Raw genomic sequence first — 16,585 nt, 5'->3', positions numbered from 1 at the left:
ACAGGGCGTGGTTGGGGGTACGGTTTTGGGGCTGTGTTGGGGAGCTCAGAGCCGCAATGGGCAAATGGCTGCGGGAGTCAGTCCTGGCAGCGGCAGGGGCAAGAAACACTCCACAATTATCGCTGCGCTACCGGTGGAGCCCGGATCCTGGGGCTGCGGTCCCTCATTTTGCACAGGGTCCTGAGTCTCTGGCTCCGTGTGGGACGTCTCTGGGTCCCCGTGTGGCAAATCTCAGAACTGTACCCCCAGAGGAGCACCCTGTGCCTCTGCCAACCACTGTCCCGCCGCCCGCCCCCCCCACCCCCCCGCAATCACATGTGTGTTGCAGCCCCAACCGGACATGTCGCTCTGGGCTGGTCTGCGATATGGCTTTATTTCTGGAAGGCATTGCGCTGCGGACCTTGCCTGGGCCAGAGTGGTCTACCTTAGCTGCTGGGCCTCCAGGTGTGTTTAGAAGTGACTGAGGCCACTATGCTGGGAGCTTCGCAGTGAGCTGGCTTCCCAGGCACTTCTGGTTAGGCCCAGCCCTGCGGGGCTGCCCTTGGCATTGGACCTCAGGGGTAGGAGGCGAAGCAGTTGGCGCAGCACGGCCTGGCGCAGCAGGATATACACCCAAGGGTCCAGGATCTGGTTCCACGAAGCGAGGCGCACCGCCAAAAACAGCGGCCGCTGCAAGGAGCTGGAGCCCCAGCCCCCGACAGCTAACACCACCAACACCTGCGGAAAAAGCCGGTGTGAGGTTGTGAGAGGTGGGGTGGGTGTGAGAGAAGGGGACCAGCGAAGCGTGGGGCTGAGAGGGGTGGGAACATGACCAGAAGGTAAGGGGGCTGTGAGAGGGGGCGGAGCATCACAAGGGCCAAAGGCTGTCTTTCTGGAAAGACCAGCGGAGCATAAAGGGCGTGGCAAAAGCAAAGGCCTTCATTGGGTGGGGGCTAGAAAGAAGTCCCGGTGTGCGGAAGGGCAGCACTGGAGGGGAGGAGAAAAATGGGGTGGGGAGAAGGAAGGGGGCTGGCATGAAGCATCGGACCTAGAGGGGTGGGGCTGGGGAGCGGGCATGTGTGGGTTGGGGTAAACTACAAAGACCTAGAAGGAGTAAGTTAAAGATAAAGGGGCTGGGAGGAGGGGTGGGATGTCAAAGGGAGAGGGCAAAGGGCAGGCTCTCCTGTCTGGCAGGGCTTCGAGGAGGCGGGGCCCTGGATGGGGAAGGGAGGGAGGACCCAAGTATTCTCAGATGGAAAAGGGCAGGCAGGGCCATGGCGAGAGGGGAGGAGAAGGGAGTTTGGCTGGAAGGGCCGGTGTGCCCCTCACCAGCAGTGGGCTCCAGCAGATGCATGACACCACCATGATGCCCACGAGCTGGCCCACCATCTCCACGTCGTGGGCGCGGGCTCTACGCGCTGAGTCACGGCCTAGGATGCCGGGGGCAGCAGAGGCCGAAGCTACGGATGAGGCGGAGGCCGAGCGGAGTCTGCGTGCTCCCCAGCGCCTGTGGCTCTTGGAGCCTGTGGCCGGGAGTTGCCGTCGAGAGCGGCGGCAGCGCCAGCGGGCGCGCAACAAGGCCAGGCCGCTGAGCGTGTTGCACACGAGCGCCGCGAGCAGCGCGGCCAGGCCGAGGCCGGCGAAGAGGCCGGCGAGCAGTGCCTGGCGCCAGCCACCTGCTGGGCCCAGGCCAATGAAGCACCATGTGCCAGGGTACTGCAGCTCGTAATGACCCACTCGCACCACCGGCAGCAGTGCCACGGCCAAGGCCACCGCGGCCAGTATGGCCAGCGCAATGCGCGCACGGGCCACCGAGACGCGTGCCGCGTGGAGCAGAGGCCGCGTGACCCCCACACAGCGCTCCACTGCCATACCGCAGCCCAGCAGCAGTGGGCACAGACCAAAGAAGACCATGCAGCCGCCCAGGAAGTGGCAGGCGCCTCCGGCCGGTGAGCGTCCAGCTGTATACAGGCGCAGCACCAGCGCACCTGGAATCACGTGGCCTGCAAGGTCAGTGGCCAGCAAGCTGGCTACGAAGAGCAGGAAGATAGCGGCTGAGCGGCGGCGGCGCAGTCGGCCCGAAGCCTGAGCCAGCAGCGCCAGCGCAAGCACGTTGGACACAGCGCCCAGTGTCATGGAGAAGATGGGCAGCGCCGGCGAGGCGCCCCCGAGGCCAGACGGCGGCCCAGCGGACGCGTTGGGGGTCCCAAGCGCTGTACATGTGGTCGCCTCGTCCGCTAGGCTCAGGTTGAGGGGTCCGTAAGGGTTCATGTCAGGTACTGGGGTGGGGCTGGGGAGAAGAGAAGGGAAAGTTGAGACTAGCTCAGGGCACAGAACCCACTGTTGGGCTGGGACCTGCTAATCGTCCCTTCTCCGAGCATTAGAGCCCATGTGGGCCTGTGACAACTACGATGACCCTTGCTGCCTAGGTCCTTACTCCTTTCTGGTTTCTCACCATCCCAGCTCTTGCTCCCAGCCTCCTTGTGGCTCCCCTGGCTCTAGCCCTCCTGTCTGTCACAGCCTCTGGGCCTCACAGACCCACCTCCCACTTACACCACATTAAATTCCTGGTCCCTGGTCCCATTTCTGATCCCAAGGCCCCACTGCCCCATCTCGGACAGTCATGTCACCTCTACTCCAGTCCCATGTGCGATGCCCACAGCTCCACCTCTGCCACTGTGGACCCCTCTCTCCCCAATGCACTGTCTCTATCCACACGGTCCCACTACAGTCCCCACAGACCCACTTCTGTCCCTCACATGCCCATCTCTGAGTTCCACTGCTGTCTCTCACTAAGGCTCTACCCCTGACCACAGCTGCCTCACCCTGGATGCCCAGGGTTCCACTTCTGCCAGATCCATGTTCCTGCCCAAGAGGCCTCCAGGCTGACCCAGGACCACCCACTCCTTGATACCTGGTGGTGAGGGCCGAGAGGACAGAACTGCCCCCTGGGTCAGACGGGAAGGGAGAATGGACAGATGGGAAGAGCGGCAGGGACAGATGTGGCTGAGAGTCAAGGAGCACAGGATGGGACAGGCAGAGGGAACCATGGCCCTGCCCTTCCTGCCCTCTAGCCCCACCTGAGATCCTTGCACCCCAGCCTCCTTACCTGGTGGTGCCTGGGACGCTGGGTCCCCATCGCCTGCTCCTCAGTCCTTGCTGCCTGCTGCACCTCCCACTGCGCCCGAGCTCTCTGGCAGGCCGCTTCCTCCCTCCCTTTCTACAGGGGCGGCTCCTCAGCTCCCTGCCTCCCCCCCGCTGCCCACTCAGGCCTCCAGGAGGCCGTTCCACCCAGCACCAGCCTGCTGGGCTCCTAGGGTGGTAGAGACCCCATCTCGGTGCTCCTGGCAATGGGTGGAGACCACTCTGGGCCCCAGCTCCCCTATAAGGAGGTGCTCCCAGAGCGTTGTCCTGGCCCCCTGCGATCCCCTCCGCCTGGCCAGCCAGGCGGGAGCACCCCCCCTTCCCCCCAGGCTCAGGCCTTTCGCCTGCCTCATTAATAAAGTGGATAAAATCTAAACACTGGAAAATGTGAGCGTCACCAGGGGCGGGCTGGGGTGGCTGCAGGGGGTGCTGCTGCACCCACAGGGCTGTGAGGTTGAGAGGCTAACCCTGGTGGAGGCGGTAGCACGCTTTTACCCTGCCAGAGCCTTCATGCATGTTGGGTGGGTGGTGATGAGCAGTGGCCTTGGGTGGACTAGCTTGGGTCAGACCCAGCAGGCCACAAGATCCGCCCACTATTTACACAGGGGCTTAAGGCCCAGGCCAGGGCAGCAGAGAGTCATACCCATGGAGGGAAGGAGGAGGAGGCCCAGAGACGGGAGACTCTCCTAGGTCCCGCTTCAGGATGTGGTGAGCGACACCTGGGACACACCTGTGGACATACAGCTGCAGCCTCACCTCCTGCTCTGAGAAGGGGCACACACACAGTCTCACATCTAAAGACACACTAGTATATCCCCTAACACGCTGAGACCAGCCACCATCTCAGCTTGTCCCCAGCCAGCCATATTCTTCAGAGCCTTGGGGTCAGCCATCGTCACACCCCTGAACTGAGAGATATTTGCACCCCCAGCACCAGAGACATCCCCATAGTTACCAACTCACACTGGCCACCCTTCTCAACACCCTGAAATGCAGCCCCCTGAGATCCTTATCGCTGATACAACCCCTTGCCCACATCCATATCACCCAGAGATACCCCCTAACAGTCCAAGACAAGGAGTCCCTGGACACCCTGAGATCTTTGCCTGTTGCCCCCTACCCCTACCCTAGAAACTGGAACAGCCAGACATACACGCTCACAGTTCTGCAGTCACAGCCCCACTCCATGCAGACACTGCCAGTTACACCCACAAACACCCTGGCACACAGTCATTGCATCCGGTTTCTTCAACAGTTACAGTGCTCAGTACGGTCACAAATCATCAACACTCCGATACACACAGCTCTACTCTCAACACATACACCACACCCTTCAAACCAGAGCCTTCTACTGGCACATGCAAAACACCCACCAGTGCTCAAGAGTGCACAGAGTAACCCCAACAGCTGCTGCCCCTGTTCCACTAGAGAACACAGCCACGTACCCTAGCCCAGTGGTCCTCCCACCTCCCCTACCCCGGGGGCCAATCGCCCACCCAATGGAAACGGGGAACGGACTGGGCTCACATTTCCCCTCAGCTCACCCTCAAACATTCCTGCAGGGACCTCCGGCCTAGCTGGCTCCCCTCCCTTCAATCCTGGCTTTTCCCTCCAAGTCTGGACAAGGTCCCACCGACCCCCCCTTGCCCAATTCCCCTTCAATCCTCAAGGATGAAGTAGGTTGTCAAAACAAGCAGGCCGGGCTTATGTCCAGTGCATGGCCCGGCCCGCCATGAACACCCGCAAACCCTGCACGTCCAGCAGGCTGTGTGCAGTGGTATCACGACTGCTCCCCCAGCTTCGGGGCGGATTCCTCCCCAGCGCGCTGGCCCCAGCAGGCCTGAGGCTCCCTTTGGGCCCTCTCCCCCCACTTTTCTTGCTACAAGTCAGGCCTCCACACCTCCCAGCCCTGGGACTCCCCAAAACCCTGGGCTACAGCCAGCAGCTTGTGCTCAGTGTTCACATCAAGCTGAGGTGGCAGGAGGCCTTGTTCGAAAGGGAGCCAGACTTGAAACCTCAGTAGGCCAAAATGCTCAGACCTTGCCTGGAAGCCTGGTGGCCCACAGCCAGAAGCCTTGTCAGGCGGAACGGGTGGGAGGGGGCGGGCAGCCAGGCCAGCTCCTAATTCAATTTGGAGCCCTAGGAGGATGGATTTCAGCTGCTACATTCTTTCCCAGCCCGGGCCTACCCCCCACACCCACCCCAAGGCCAACCAGACAGGTCCAACAGCAGAGTCTTTATGTTTCAGACAGCAAATTCAGATACAAAAGCCCACCACCACCATCCCTCATGCCCTGTCTCTCTGGGGCTGGGCTGAGGGAGACACAGGTGTGGGGTGGGGACGTTGGGGGTTCACAGCAGACTCATGTTTCAAATGTGGAGGTAGGGAGCTCCTCTGGAGGGGGGTGGAAGAAAGGGGGGATTATTGCATTTGCTGAGGGGGAAAGCCCCCCCTTTGGATCCCCTACATTAAGAAACCAGGGGAGGTCAGGACCCCCAAACAGAACCCGAGGCCCCAGAGAGACAGAGACACCAGTTTGGCAGCTGATGTGGAAAGTACTGGGGGCGGGGGGACTAGCTGCCCAATCTGGCTGGTCCTTCCCAGAGCCTGACCTGGCTGAGGTAGGTGGGGAACAGGGCAGGAGTACAGGGGATCTGGGGACCCCAGCCAGGCTGGGAACCAGGGAGGGGCGGTACCAACTGGAGTGGGGTATGGGCTCAGCCCCACTTCCTGGCCACATCATCCTGGGACTGCTGGGCCAAGGCCAGGACGAAGGCTGGGCCAAGCCAGATGCTGGAGTCTGGGCCCTGGTGTTCCCACCCCAGGGGTTCCCGCCAGGCCAGGCTCAAGTCATTGCAAGGTCCAGTAGGAAGCCTAGTAACGGCCAACCTTGGCGTCCCCGATGGCACCCCAGACGTCAAAGACGAACTCATCAGGGAAGGCAAAGTCACCAAGCCGCTCATCTAGGGCCTCGGCCAGCTCGTCTGGGTTCCTCTTGTCCTTCCCAAGCTCCACCATGGTGGCCGCTGCAGGTGGGGGGAGCAGAATGGAGGCACAGAGAGCAGAGGTGCTTGCTCAGGTAGACTCAGTCCACAAGACTTGGAAGCCTCCTCCCCAAGCCTCCCACCCATACCCAGATTGAAGTGCCAGCCACTCACCCAACTCTGTGTCCCTAATGCCCATGTAACTCTCCAGCAGGTCATCGACTTTCTCAATTGCCTTCTCCTCAAAGGCTGAGGGCTAGAGGTGGGGTGGAGGACAAACAGCAGCATCATATAATGTGACTATAACTGTAAATATGTTTACTAAGTGCAGGTGTCTTTTTGCCACTTCATATATTAACCCACAGTTCATTCTCATGACAACCCTGACATTTATCAGTATTATTACCACCACCACCACCACCACCCCATTTTACAGATAAGGAAACTACTAAGGAAGGCCCACTTATCCAAGAAAGGCCCTAGAGCTGGGAGGAGGCAGAGGCGGGTTTGCATCCAGTGCCTGGAGCCCCTCAGCTAACCAGGTAGTGCTGCTGCCTATGAGTGTGCAGGGAAGGGGTCTCCACTTTGAGTGTACAGAGTGGGGCCCAGCTAGAACACTCACCAGATCCTCTACTGTGGCAGGGCCCCGGGATCGCAGCCTGAGAGTCCCTCGGCCAGTGCCCAGCTGGGGGCCGGAGCCAGGACGACCACCCCCTGAACGCACGCTGATCATGTCTGTGAAAGGCAGGGGAGTTATGGTGGGGAGGGGGTGCAGGGGGCAACAAATCCAGCCTGTTCTAGACAGGAATTCAGACATCCTCGTCCCTCTCTATCTCCTCCAAGCTCCTTCAGGTTCCAGGGGTAGTTGGAGCTGAGGTGACCGCAGGAGAGCAGGACTCCCGCCTCAGACTTGGCATGGATGGGGGAGGGACAGCCAGCACTGGGAAAGGAAAAGGCTGAAGGGGGAGACTGAAGTGGGCCACATCTGCTTCCACGCCTGCAGGACAGGAAGGGGGTGGGGCATTGATCTCTAGCTGCTCTTCCCAGGGCTAAAGGGGTATAGCTTCTGGGCCACCGACCAGCCCTATCTGCCTGGGGAAGTGTTTCAGAATCCCCTTCCCCCACCCTAGGGGCCTGCAGCCCATTCCTGAGAGTTAGTGGAGCCAGACTGAAAAGGGAGTGGGGGCTGGCACAGGTCAGCCAAGCCTGGCTTATTAGGCCTAGGGGAGCTGGCCAGGGTTGGGGGCGCTTGGCTGGGCTAATGGCTCCTGGAAGTTGGGTGTGGGGGCAACTTCCTCTTTGTCGAAGCTGGGCGGAGAGCCAGCACCCTCTCCAAACGGCAGGGTGGAGCAGTCCCTCTTTCCAATTCAGCCAGCTGGGCTTGGGCGCCACCTTCTGGTGGCCCATGACACTGCAGCCTGGGCCCAAGAGAACAGGGAGTGTATATGTTGGTAGTACAGGCAGCAGCCCCCTCACCAAAGGCCTTGCGGGGCTCCGTGAGCTTCAGTGTGAAGGTGCGGCCTCGGGGAAGCTCCTTGAGCAGCCGGGCGACCTCGTAGTGCCGACAGCCCAGCAGGCTCTGCCCGTTGATGGCCTCAATCATGTCACCCACGCTAATGAGCTGGATGTGGTCAATGACGCTACCCTCCTTGATGCGCTGGAGAGAAAGGAGCTGTTAGCCCGTGGCCCCGCCCCTTGATCCTAAGGCCCAACCTAACCTCAGGCACCTTGATGAAGGCGTAGCCAGCCCCATTGTCCGTGATGGTGAGTCCCAGCGCCTCCTCTGACTTGAACACCTCCACCTCCTTCCGCTGCCCTTTGACATGGGCAAAGATGAAGTCCTCCAGCCCAATCTGGCCCCCCAGGAGCTTGTCCATGTCCACTTTGTGGGTGTTGAGGGTGCAGAACATCACCTGCAGAGGTGGGACACACTCAACTCTCATCTTCCCTCCCTCACCCTTTGCAAAACCGATCTGACAGAGAAGGGAGGAGAGTTTGGAAAGGCCTGGGGGTCCCCATCCCAGTGCCTGACCACCTCCAGAGCCAGAGCTGGGATGTCAGCTCTGCTAGGGCTGGGATTTCTGCCCTAGCAAAAACTCCCTGCTGGTTCCAGCCACAGAACCTGGCCTACTGCGGGTGCCTGGTAAATGCCTGTGTAACGAATGAAGGGCACAGACACCTACCCAGCCTACTGAGACCCCTGTAGCTACTTCTTGCTCAATCCCACTATTGCCCCCTGAGGCTCTCTTTTGTGCCCAAAGTACTTAGGATCAGGCCTCCCTATGCATCATGGAGAAGTGAATCTTGCAACAGACTTCCAGCCACCACAATCCACTGGGGTGCAAGCCTCTCAATGTATGATGGGAATATAGCATCCAGTCCTGAACAGCAGTTCCTATAATCTACTGGGGCACAGGTTTCCCAAAACCCAATGAAAACTTAGCACCTAGTCCTGGCCTCCAGGTCCCCATAATTCACTGGGGTGCCTGTCTCCCAATGCCTCATGGGAACTCAGCATCCAGCTATGGACATCAGTCCCAAGGACTCACTGGTGCCCAGGCCCCCCAGTGCCTGATGGGAACTCAGCATCCAGCCCTGGCCTCTAGTTCTCCACCACTCAGTGTGGTGCAGGCCTCAGTATCTGCAGCGTCAGCACCAGCTCAGGACCAGCATGCATGTCCAGGCCTCTAGCCCACCATCATGACCCTGGGGGCTCCCTGGTAAGTACCTCAGCAGCTGGCAGTCGGAAGGCCTCGGCAATCTTGCCATACAGCTCCTTGACGTTGGTAAAGCCCTCGATTCGACCAGTGGGACTGCCATGGGCCAGCTGGGTATGGAACACGAGGCGGGGCCGCAGGGCCGGGGGAGGGGGAGGCAAGCCCATTTGGGGCCCTCCTGCCCCACCTCCACCCAGGGGCCCTGGCTCCCCAACGCCCAGTCCACCACGACCTGGCTCAGCTTCCTCATTTTCCACCAGAGGTGGCGCCTTTTTCCGCCGCCCCAGTCCCAGCGGCATGAGCGGTGGGAAGAGGGAGCACGCCCAGGAGATCTGCAGGGTGGGGAGTGGGCTTAGGGCCAGGTCAATGGTCCCAGGCCATCTCTCCCCCACCACTACCACTTCCCAGGCCCAATGACACAGTCGGATCAAACAGCCTCCATTCGCATCTCTGTCACAGCACTTTGACACTCATACCTAATATTAGCAGCTAATACCTATTACGACCCCATGCTGACTGCTCCATGACCTTACACCACATTGTGATGTCAGGATCACATTATGTTATGATTACACCCACTTAAAGGATGAGAAAATGGAGGCTCAGAGCGGTTAGAGTTCTCTTTATTTTTCTATCAGTCGCAGTCGTTAATGCTGTGCAAAATATTTCCGACTCTCCTGTCAAAGCACATAGGCAGATGGCACTCACTGACCTCCTTATGACTGGGCAGACATGTCACTAGCTCTGTCCAATGAGTGTGAGAGAAAGTAACACATGTCATTTTTGGACTGAAGCATTTAACTGCTAGAGCAAGAGCCTCCAGAGGTCTGTTTCTCCCTGGCAGGGTGACCAGCCACAATTGATAGGGTGGTGGCTCCATCAGGCCAGGCCCTGAGTAACTACAGTGAATGGAACTTCCTGCTGAGCTGCAATGGACATGGAGCAGGAATGAAAATTAAAACCTTTGTTGAGTTCAGCTACTCAAATTTTTGTTCAGCCACTAAGTTGTCTGTTATTACTGCACAACCTGTCCTGGCTGATACACTATTTTTCTTTCATCTCTCCCCCTACTTTCTTTCTCTCTCTCTTACTCCCTCCCTCCAAACAAATATTTTTTTTAGTATTTACAGAATTCCACACACCATTTTAGATACTGCCTTCAATAAGCAAGGTCCCTGACTAGGGCCACCATGTACAGTTATGCAGTGATACTGTGCAGAAGCACCAGACCCTGGTGTGGTGATGTGTGTGCTGGGAGGAAGGGCTGCCTTTTTCTAAGTCACTCCTAGGTGCTACATTGGCCAGATGGGGCCCTGTCCATGATGTCCAGGAGCAAGCAGTTCGGAGGAGGAGGTGCAAATACCCAATACAAGTTTTCATAATCCCATGAAGACAATAAAACAAGAAAAGTTCTATAGACAAGGTCAGGGAGGCCTCTCTGAGCAGGTTATACCTGAATCTGAGACTTGACTGATGGACAAAAGCATCCACGTGAGGATGTGAGGCAAGAACGTTCCAGGCAGAGGGAACGGCTGGTACAAAGTCCCTGAGGTGCTCGGCATGCCTGAGGAAGAGCAGGGAGGCCCGTGTAGTTGGAACAGAGTGAATAAAGAGGAGGAACAGCAGGAGGAGGTAAGGGTGGGGAGGTGACAGGCAGATGCAGCAGGCCCTTGAGGGCTGCAGGGAGGACTTGGGCTTTTGCTCTGAGTGAGGTGGGCAGTGTGGAGGGTTCTGAGCAGAATCACAGACTCAGGCTCACAGACCAGCTAGAGACCAGTGTGGATGGAGTGGAGTAAGCAATGGAAAGGCGTGAAGAGAAAGGGTAAAAGAGGTGACATTAGCCAACTGTGTGGGGCCTTACAGGCTGGGAAAGAGTTGAGATTTCATTTTTCAATCATATGTCCAAAGTCACAGAGTCTGGCTGCATCCTCAGGTTTGACTTCCAAGTCCAAGTTCATAACCACAAAGCTCTCTCCTAAGCAGCTCAATCTTCCTGGGCCTTAGATGCTTGGCCTATGGATGGGGACACTGTATCTATCCCTGGCCAGGTTGTGGCAAGGATCAAATTATACCAAATTATATTTTTCTGTATAAAAGATTTCCTGTTCCCTCCCTTTAGATTGCCTCTTCTGGGAGCTGTCCTGGATTCAGTTGAGCCCAGTGGGCTGCTCCCATTCTCCTGCATCCATCCATTTGTTCATTCATTCATTCATCATTCTCCAACACTTCCTCTGGTATCACCTGGTCCAGCCCTATCATCACTCACCTAGACTAGGGCAGTAGCCTCCTCTGGGTCTTCCAGCTTCCACCCTTGCCCCCCCACGGTCTCTTGTCAAAACAGCAGCCAGAGTGATCCTGTAAAATATAAGCCATATCACAACTATGTTCTGCTCTGAATCCTCCCAGGGCTCCTCACTCAACTGGAGTAAAAGCCAACATCCTCCCCTTGGCCCATGGGTCCCCAAATATCTGTCCCTGTTATTTCCCTGCCCTCCTCTGCTCTCTTTCTCCCCCTCACTCACCCTTCCAGTCACATTGGCTTCGTCCCAACACATAGGCCTCATCCAGCCTCAGGGCCTTTGCACTGGCTGTGCTCCCTGGTAACCATACAGCTCATTCTCTCACCTCTTTCACGTGGAAAATATATTTCATTCATTTATATTGCTTAAAGGGCAGGGAATTCTGTCTGTCTTATTCATCCTTATATTCTCAGTGCAGAGAACAGTGCATGGCACATAGCAAGTGATTGGTAAATATTTGTTGAATGATTTATCCTAATATTCACCAGCCCACCAGACCCTGTGTCCAGCTCTGGGGAGACAAAGGGGCACTACAGTCCACAGTCTCTGCCCTCAAGAGGGTCTTGTCTCCCCAGCAAAAACACAAGCCCCACCACTGTAGTCCCCTACCCCCTGCATCCCAGCACACAGCTGGGCACAGGGCAAGTGCTTCATCTAGCCATGGAGACAGGTGCTGTATCTCTACTTTTCATCATGTTTTTTTTTTCACTCCCCTCATAATCGATAATGTGGAATACCTTTTAATACATTTATTAACCACTTGGATTTGCCCTTTTGTGACTTTCCTGTTTAAGTCTTTGCTCATTTAAAAAAATTTCACAGCCTATCTTTTTTCTTATTGATTTATGGGAACTCTTTACATATTCTGAATACTAGTCTTTTATTGGCTACTTCCATTGATACCCATCATTGGGCCTAGCACACAGTAGGCACTAACTGGATTATTTGACAAAAAATAAATTCTGAATGAATAAACCAATACTGCCTTGTCAAGTTATTTCATTACACTTGATGATAAAAAAACAAACCAATCCTCATCATCACCTCCCCCGATTCTCCTCCCCCACCATACACTACAACAGGCAGAATGTTAAGAACATGAGTCTGAAATCTGGCTTCCCAAATTAACAGCTGTATGGCCTTGGGCAAGTGTCTCAATCTCTCTGAGTCCTAAGGAACACGTGCCTGGAACAGTTCCTGGCACACAGTATAAGGGTTCCATAAATGTTGATTATGACTATTTTCATCTATAAATAGAGAAGATTCAAACTTCCTCTTTTTCCCAGGACCCCGCATTCTATTCCCCAATTCCCAACCTCCTACTCTCTCTGTCCATACTTGCTACCCTGGTTCAGGCTGCCTGCTGTGTCCTCACCTGTGAGAGGGGACTAACGATGGTGAAGGAAGTGGGTGATTAATGAATTTGTCCTCCAGGCCAGAAGAGGCAGGGTGGCCTGGGTTCAAATCCCACCCTTGCCACTTACCAGCTGTGCAGCTGTATGGCAAGTCACTCCACTTGACAGGGCCTCAGTTCCCGCATCTGAAAAACGAACAGAATTCCTGTCTCACAGTGCTTGTGGGAATTCGAAGAGATTATGCATGTAACTTGCCTCACAGTCAACTTAAGGAAGCTGTTATTATTGCCATTATTATATTGCCCCCTTCCCTGTCCTGTCCAGGAACATCTCAGTCCTCTCTGCCTGCCAGGACCTACTCCACCTCCTCCAGGCAGCCTCCTTAGCTTGCCCTAGCCTCTTAGAATCAGCCCCGGGGTCCAGACGGTTCAGGCCCATGAACTTAATTACATGTTGCCCTAGCAGAACTCTTGTCTTCCAGTTGTAGGCTGTTATTTAACTCCATGTCTCTATTTTAAAATGTAAACCAGATCATGTTACTCTCCTGCTTCAAATCTTAAAACAATTTCCCACCTCATGGAGAAAAAGCTCCAAACTCCTTAATGCAACCCCCTGACTCACAGAATTGCCACTTTGGTCGCATCTCCTGCCCAGCCACCCTATTCCAAGCTCAGCCCAGCCTCAGAGCCTTTGTCCTGGCTGTGCCCTCTGCCTGATCTTTCAGGGCTGGCTCCTTTTTGTCACTCAGGCCTCAGCTCCAAAGTCACATTCTCTGACAGCCCTCCTGCCTAGAGTTTCTATCATGCTGCCCCCTCATATTTCATGCATAGCATTTATCCTCATCTGTAGGTATCTTCTTTATTTACTTGTTAGCTTGTTTGTTGCCCATTTCCCCTTGCAAGAGCAAGGATTTTTGTCTTGTTCACTATTGAACCCTCTGTGCCCAAAACAGTGCCTGGCACAGAGTAGGTACTAAGTAAATATTGGTAGATGAATGAATGTATCTTATATATTCATTCTGAGTGTTCTCTGAGCCCCCCAATCCTCAGATTGCTGTGAGGCTGCTAACTGCCACCCTCTCCCCTCATTTCAGGCTCCCCTCAAACCTGAAAACAGGGCTGGAGAAGAGGAGTTTCAGCCCCTGCACTGAGTGAGTTAGCTGGAATTCTAGCATCCCCACCCTCTCTTCCTTGTGAAGGGCCTGAAACTAGCAATCCTGCAGCCACACAGAATGGGGGGAGGAGGAAGCAGTGAAGGGGGTTCCTGGGAGCTCACACAAGTTCAGAGACAGGAAACACCCAGGTTCCCCTGTCCATCAGGGTAATGCTCTGGAGAGGAGGGCGGGAGGCCTCTGATTCAATCTTGAAAAACCAGCTCCTGGGTGTTTCCCGGGAGAACACCTACTGCCCTGGCATGGGCCCAGGCTTCCCAGGGGTGCCCAGCAGGCATGGGACCCCAACATCCTGGCCTCCTATCTCCCTTAAAGATGTCACTCTCTTCTCAGAACCCAGGTACTTCAGCCTTGCCTTCCAGCTCAGGGAAGAAGGGGGTGTGGGGAGAAGAAAAGACCTGCAGGTGTGACCTAGGTAGTATGTGTGGTGTTTGTGTGTGTGTGTGTGGTGGTGGTGGTGAGGGAGGTGGAAAAAGGGTATGAAGAGGGGAAGCTGGGCAGCCAGCAGCAGGTAGAAGAGCTGTTCAAGAACATCTGAGCCATGGAGCCACTGAACATGTAGTCTCCTGGTTACGACTCCAGTTCTGGCCTCTGAGGTATGGGTTTGAGTTCCCGATCTACCACATCCTAGCTCTGTGACCTTAGACAAATCATTCCACCTCTCTGGGTCTGCTGCTTCACTCATGAAGGAAGTTAACAGTAGCATCCATGAGGTGTTTAAATTCAATGATCTGCATGGCAAATACCTGACACGGAAGTGTTCAATGAATGCCAGTCGGATGATTGTTTTTTCATTATTATTATCCGGACCTCGGTCTTTACCAAGGTTCCCTGGGCCCTGGAGGATTGGGGTACGGTCACCTCCAGGGAGATGCCTGGGTAGGGCTTAGAAGTATTAACCCCACGTCTGTCCCCGCGGGGATGAGGGCCAGAGGGGTGCAGGGGACAGGGGTGCGGCTGGAGACCCCATCCTAGCGGTGGGAGGCTTGGCCCCCGGCCCCCAGAGGGAAGGGAGACGCCCAACTGGGAAGGGGCCTTGGGCATGCCCTCACCGGCCCAGCTGATTCCAACCGCGTCTATGGGGCCGGCCCCACCCCGTACGATCAGCCAGATCCCCGCAGGTCCGCGACAGGGTCCCTGGAGCGGCAGCGCCTTGACCCGCCTGCTGGGATCACTCACCTGCACCGCCGCCTGCGTGCGGGAACCCAGCTCTGCCCTCCGCAAACTCCAGCCCCGGCCTCTCCCGCAGCCGCGGACAGGGGGCGGGGCTGGAGGCTGAGTTCAGCTAATCAGGAGTTGCCTCCCGGAGCTCGCGGCCAATCCGCACTACGCCTCAACCGGTCGGGTGGGTCCTACAAAAACATTCCAGAGGGATCTCTCCGCCTCGTCCGGCTCTTCCAGACCCCCCCCCGCGCGGTAACACATTGGACTTTTCCGCCCCGCCTAAGCCGCTGCAGGCTGTACCACCGCAGGGATGCGGAGGGGGGAGCTGCGACTGGGTCCCGGCCAATCGAGGGGAAGGAAGGAGACGAGCGACCAATGGGAAGCTGGGAGCTCTGGACCCGGTGCGGTTAGCTGGGAGTCTGTATGCGGATATTGGGTGGTGTGCGGCAGTGTGGGGCTGGTCATGGGAGTCACGTGACTGAAGCTGAGTTTTGGGGAGAGAAGGCAAACTCTCAACGTCCGGAAAAGCGAACCCTCTAGGAGGTCGGAGAAGGAGCAGAGGGCGGCCCCCAATCCAGTTCTCCACCCGGCCTGCTCTGCCCCAGCCCGGCCATCCTCGGAGCGGATAAAAAGATGCATTCATTCCAGGCTGGCGGGAGGGGGACCGAGATGAATAGGGAGGGTCCTGAGTGTCCCTGCTTCCTAGGGTGTACAATGGACAAGGACATTCATTCATTCATTTATTCACTCATCAAATATTTAATGTGCCCCTGCTCGGTGCCAGGCTCTGTCCTGTCTCTACTTACACACCGACGGTGTCCACCTGGTGGAGAGAACAGCGCGTGCAAAGCCCTGGAAGTCGGACAGAGAGACAAACCGCTTTAGGATAGAGTAATATAGTAGGAGATAGATAGCAAAGCAGTGTGAAAGGGTGCAAGGAAGACAAGAGCGTGATGGTTAGATCAGCAAATATCTATAAAGCACATACTAAATGCTAGATTTCAAAGGGTACCCAGGCAACTCAAGCCTCTGGAAAAAACCCGCCACCTCAGTCTGTACAGAGCACACATGTATGCATGAAAAGACCAGGTAATCTCACCATCTCGGGGTTTGGCTTGTAACCGGGATTGCTCAGGCGCGAGCAAATCCGAGAAACAAAGATGCAAACGCACCTCTCAAAGGCCAGGACACTCAGTTCCCAGGACAGGCGAGAGATTTCCTTGTTCTAGTTCAAAACTGGCAACTCGGGCAGCTAGGCCAGGAATTCGCTGTGTGTCCTGGAAACTGTAGTTCTTGGAGGCCTCTAACTGCTAAGACCCTGCTCAAGCCTCCTTAAGTGACTGGGTCTTTGCAGTTCTCGGAGTGAGCTGCTGTGCATCCCAGCCTGGCTGGGGCCCAGCAGAGAGGCAAAGTGAAAGGTAAGAGTGGGCCCTGGGCTTAGCTGCTGAGGACTGCCTGTTCGGGCCCCACCCAGCTGGCAAACACTGAGCTTGCCATGGCAACAAGTTCAGCTATTGTCCTCTCCTTCCTGTTCTGCTGACCTTTATCACTCCCACTGGTCCATCGTTTGCCTCAGCCAGTCCAGTGGCTTCTGTGGGACTATGCCCACTGCCCTGGTTGCACCTGACATCTGAGTTGCCCCCTACACACCTGGAGAGGGCAGGATGTAGGGCCCCAGCGACAGTAGTGTCCTGAACCAGAATCCACCTGAATCCACATGTTGACTGATGAGGCAGTGCCCAGGGAGGGGTAAGGGAGTTGCCCAAGGGC

The 16,585-nt window shown here is 56.3% G+C and overlaps 1 protein-coding gene across 5 annotated transcripts; it reads right to left on the bottom strand.

The window, feature by feature from the left end:
* Positions 1 to 354: 354 nt before the first annotated feature.
* On the bottom strand, positions 355 to 15,035 carry LOC114502621 (PDZ domain-containing protein GIPC1). 5 transcript variants are annotated; one of them, XM_028519685.2, is made up of 10 exons: positions 14,831 to 15,035; positions 12,610 to 12,665; positions 11,092 to 11,180; positions 8,837 to 9,157; positions 7,836 to 8,021; positions 7,585 to 7,765; positions 6,731 to 6,843; positions 6,283 to 6,364; positions 6,014 to 6,150; positions 355 to 717 (listed from the first exon to the last, which is right to left on the bottom strand). In XM_028519685.2, the coding sequence occupies exons 4-10, from the start codon at positions 9,122 to 9,124 to the stop codon at positions 451 to 453; spliced, it is 1,254 nt and encodes a 417-aa protein (XP_028375486.2). In that variant the 5' UTR covers positions 9,125 to 9,157; positions 11,092 to 11,180; positions 12,610 to 12,665; positions 14,831 to 15,035; the 3' UTR covers positions 355 to 450. The 5 variants fall into 5 exon arrangements, with proteins under 5 accessions (XP_028375486.2, XP_035888253.1, XP_035888254.1 ...); XM_036032360.1 differs by lacking the exon at positions 14,831 to 15,035 and adding an exon at positions 13,347 to 13,374; XM_028519684.2 differs by lacking the exons at positions 355 to 717; positions 14,831 to 15,035 and adding exons at positions 2,106 to 2,269; positions 13,347 to 13,374.
* Between the last annotated feature and the right edge of the window lie 1,550 nt (positions 15,036 to 16,585).

The sequence above is a fragment of the Phyllostomus discolor genome, chromosome 8, assembly GCF_004126475.2.
Source record: "Phyllostomus discolor isolate MPI-MPIP mPhyDis1 chromosome 8, mPhyDis1.pri.v3, whole genome shotgun sequence".
In the NCBI taxonomy this organism is placed as follows: domain Eukaryota; kingdom Metazoa; phylum Chordata; class Mammalia; order Chiroptera; family Phyllostomidae; genus Phyllostomus; species Phyllostomus discolor.
Note: the sequence above shows the minus strand (reverse complement) of the source record. Positions and strands in the feature narration are given on the sequence as shown.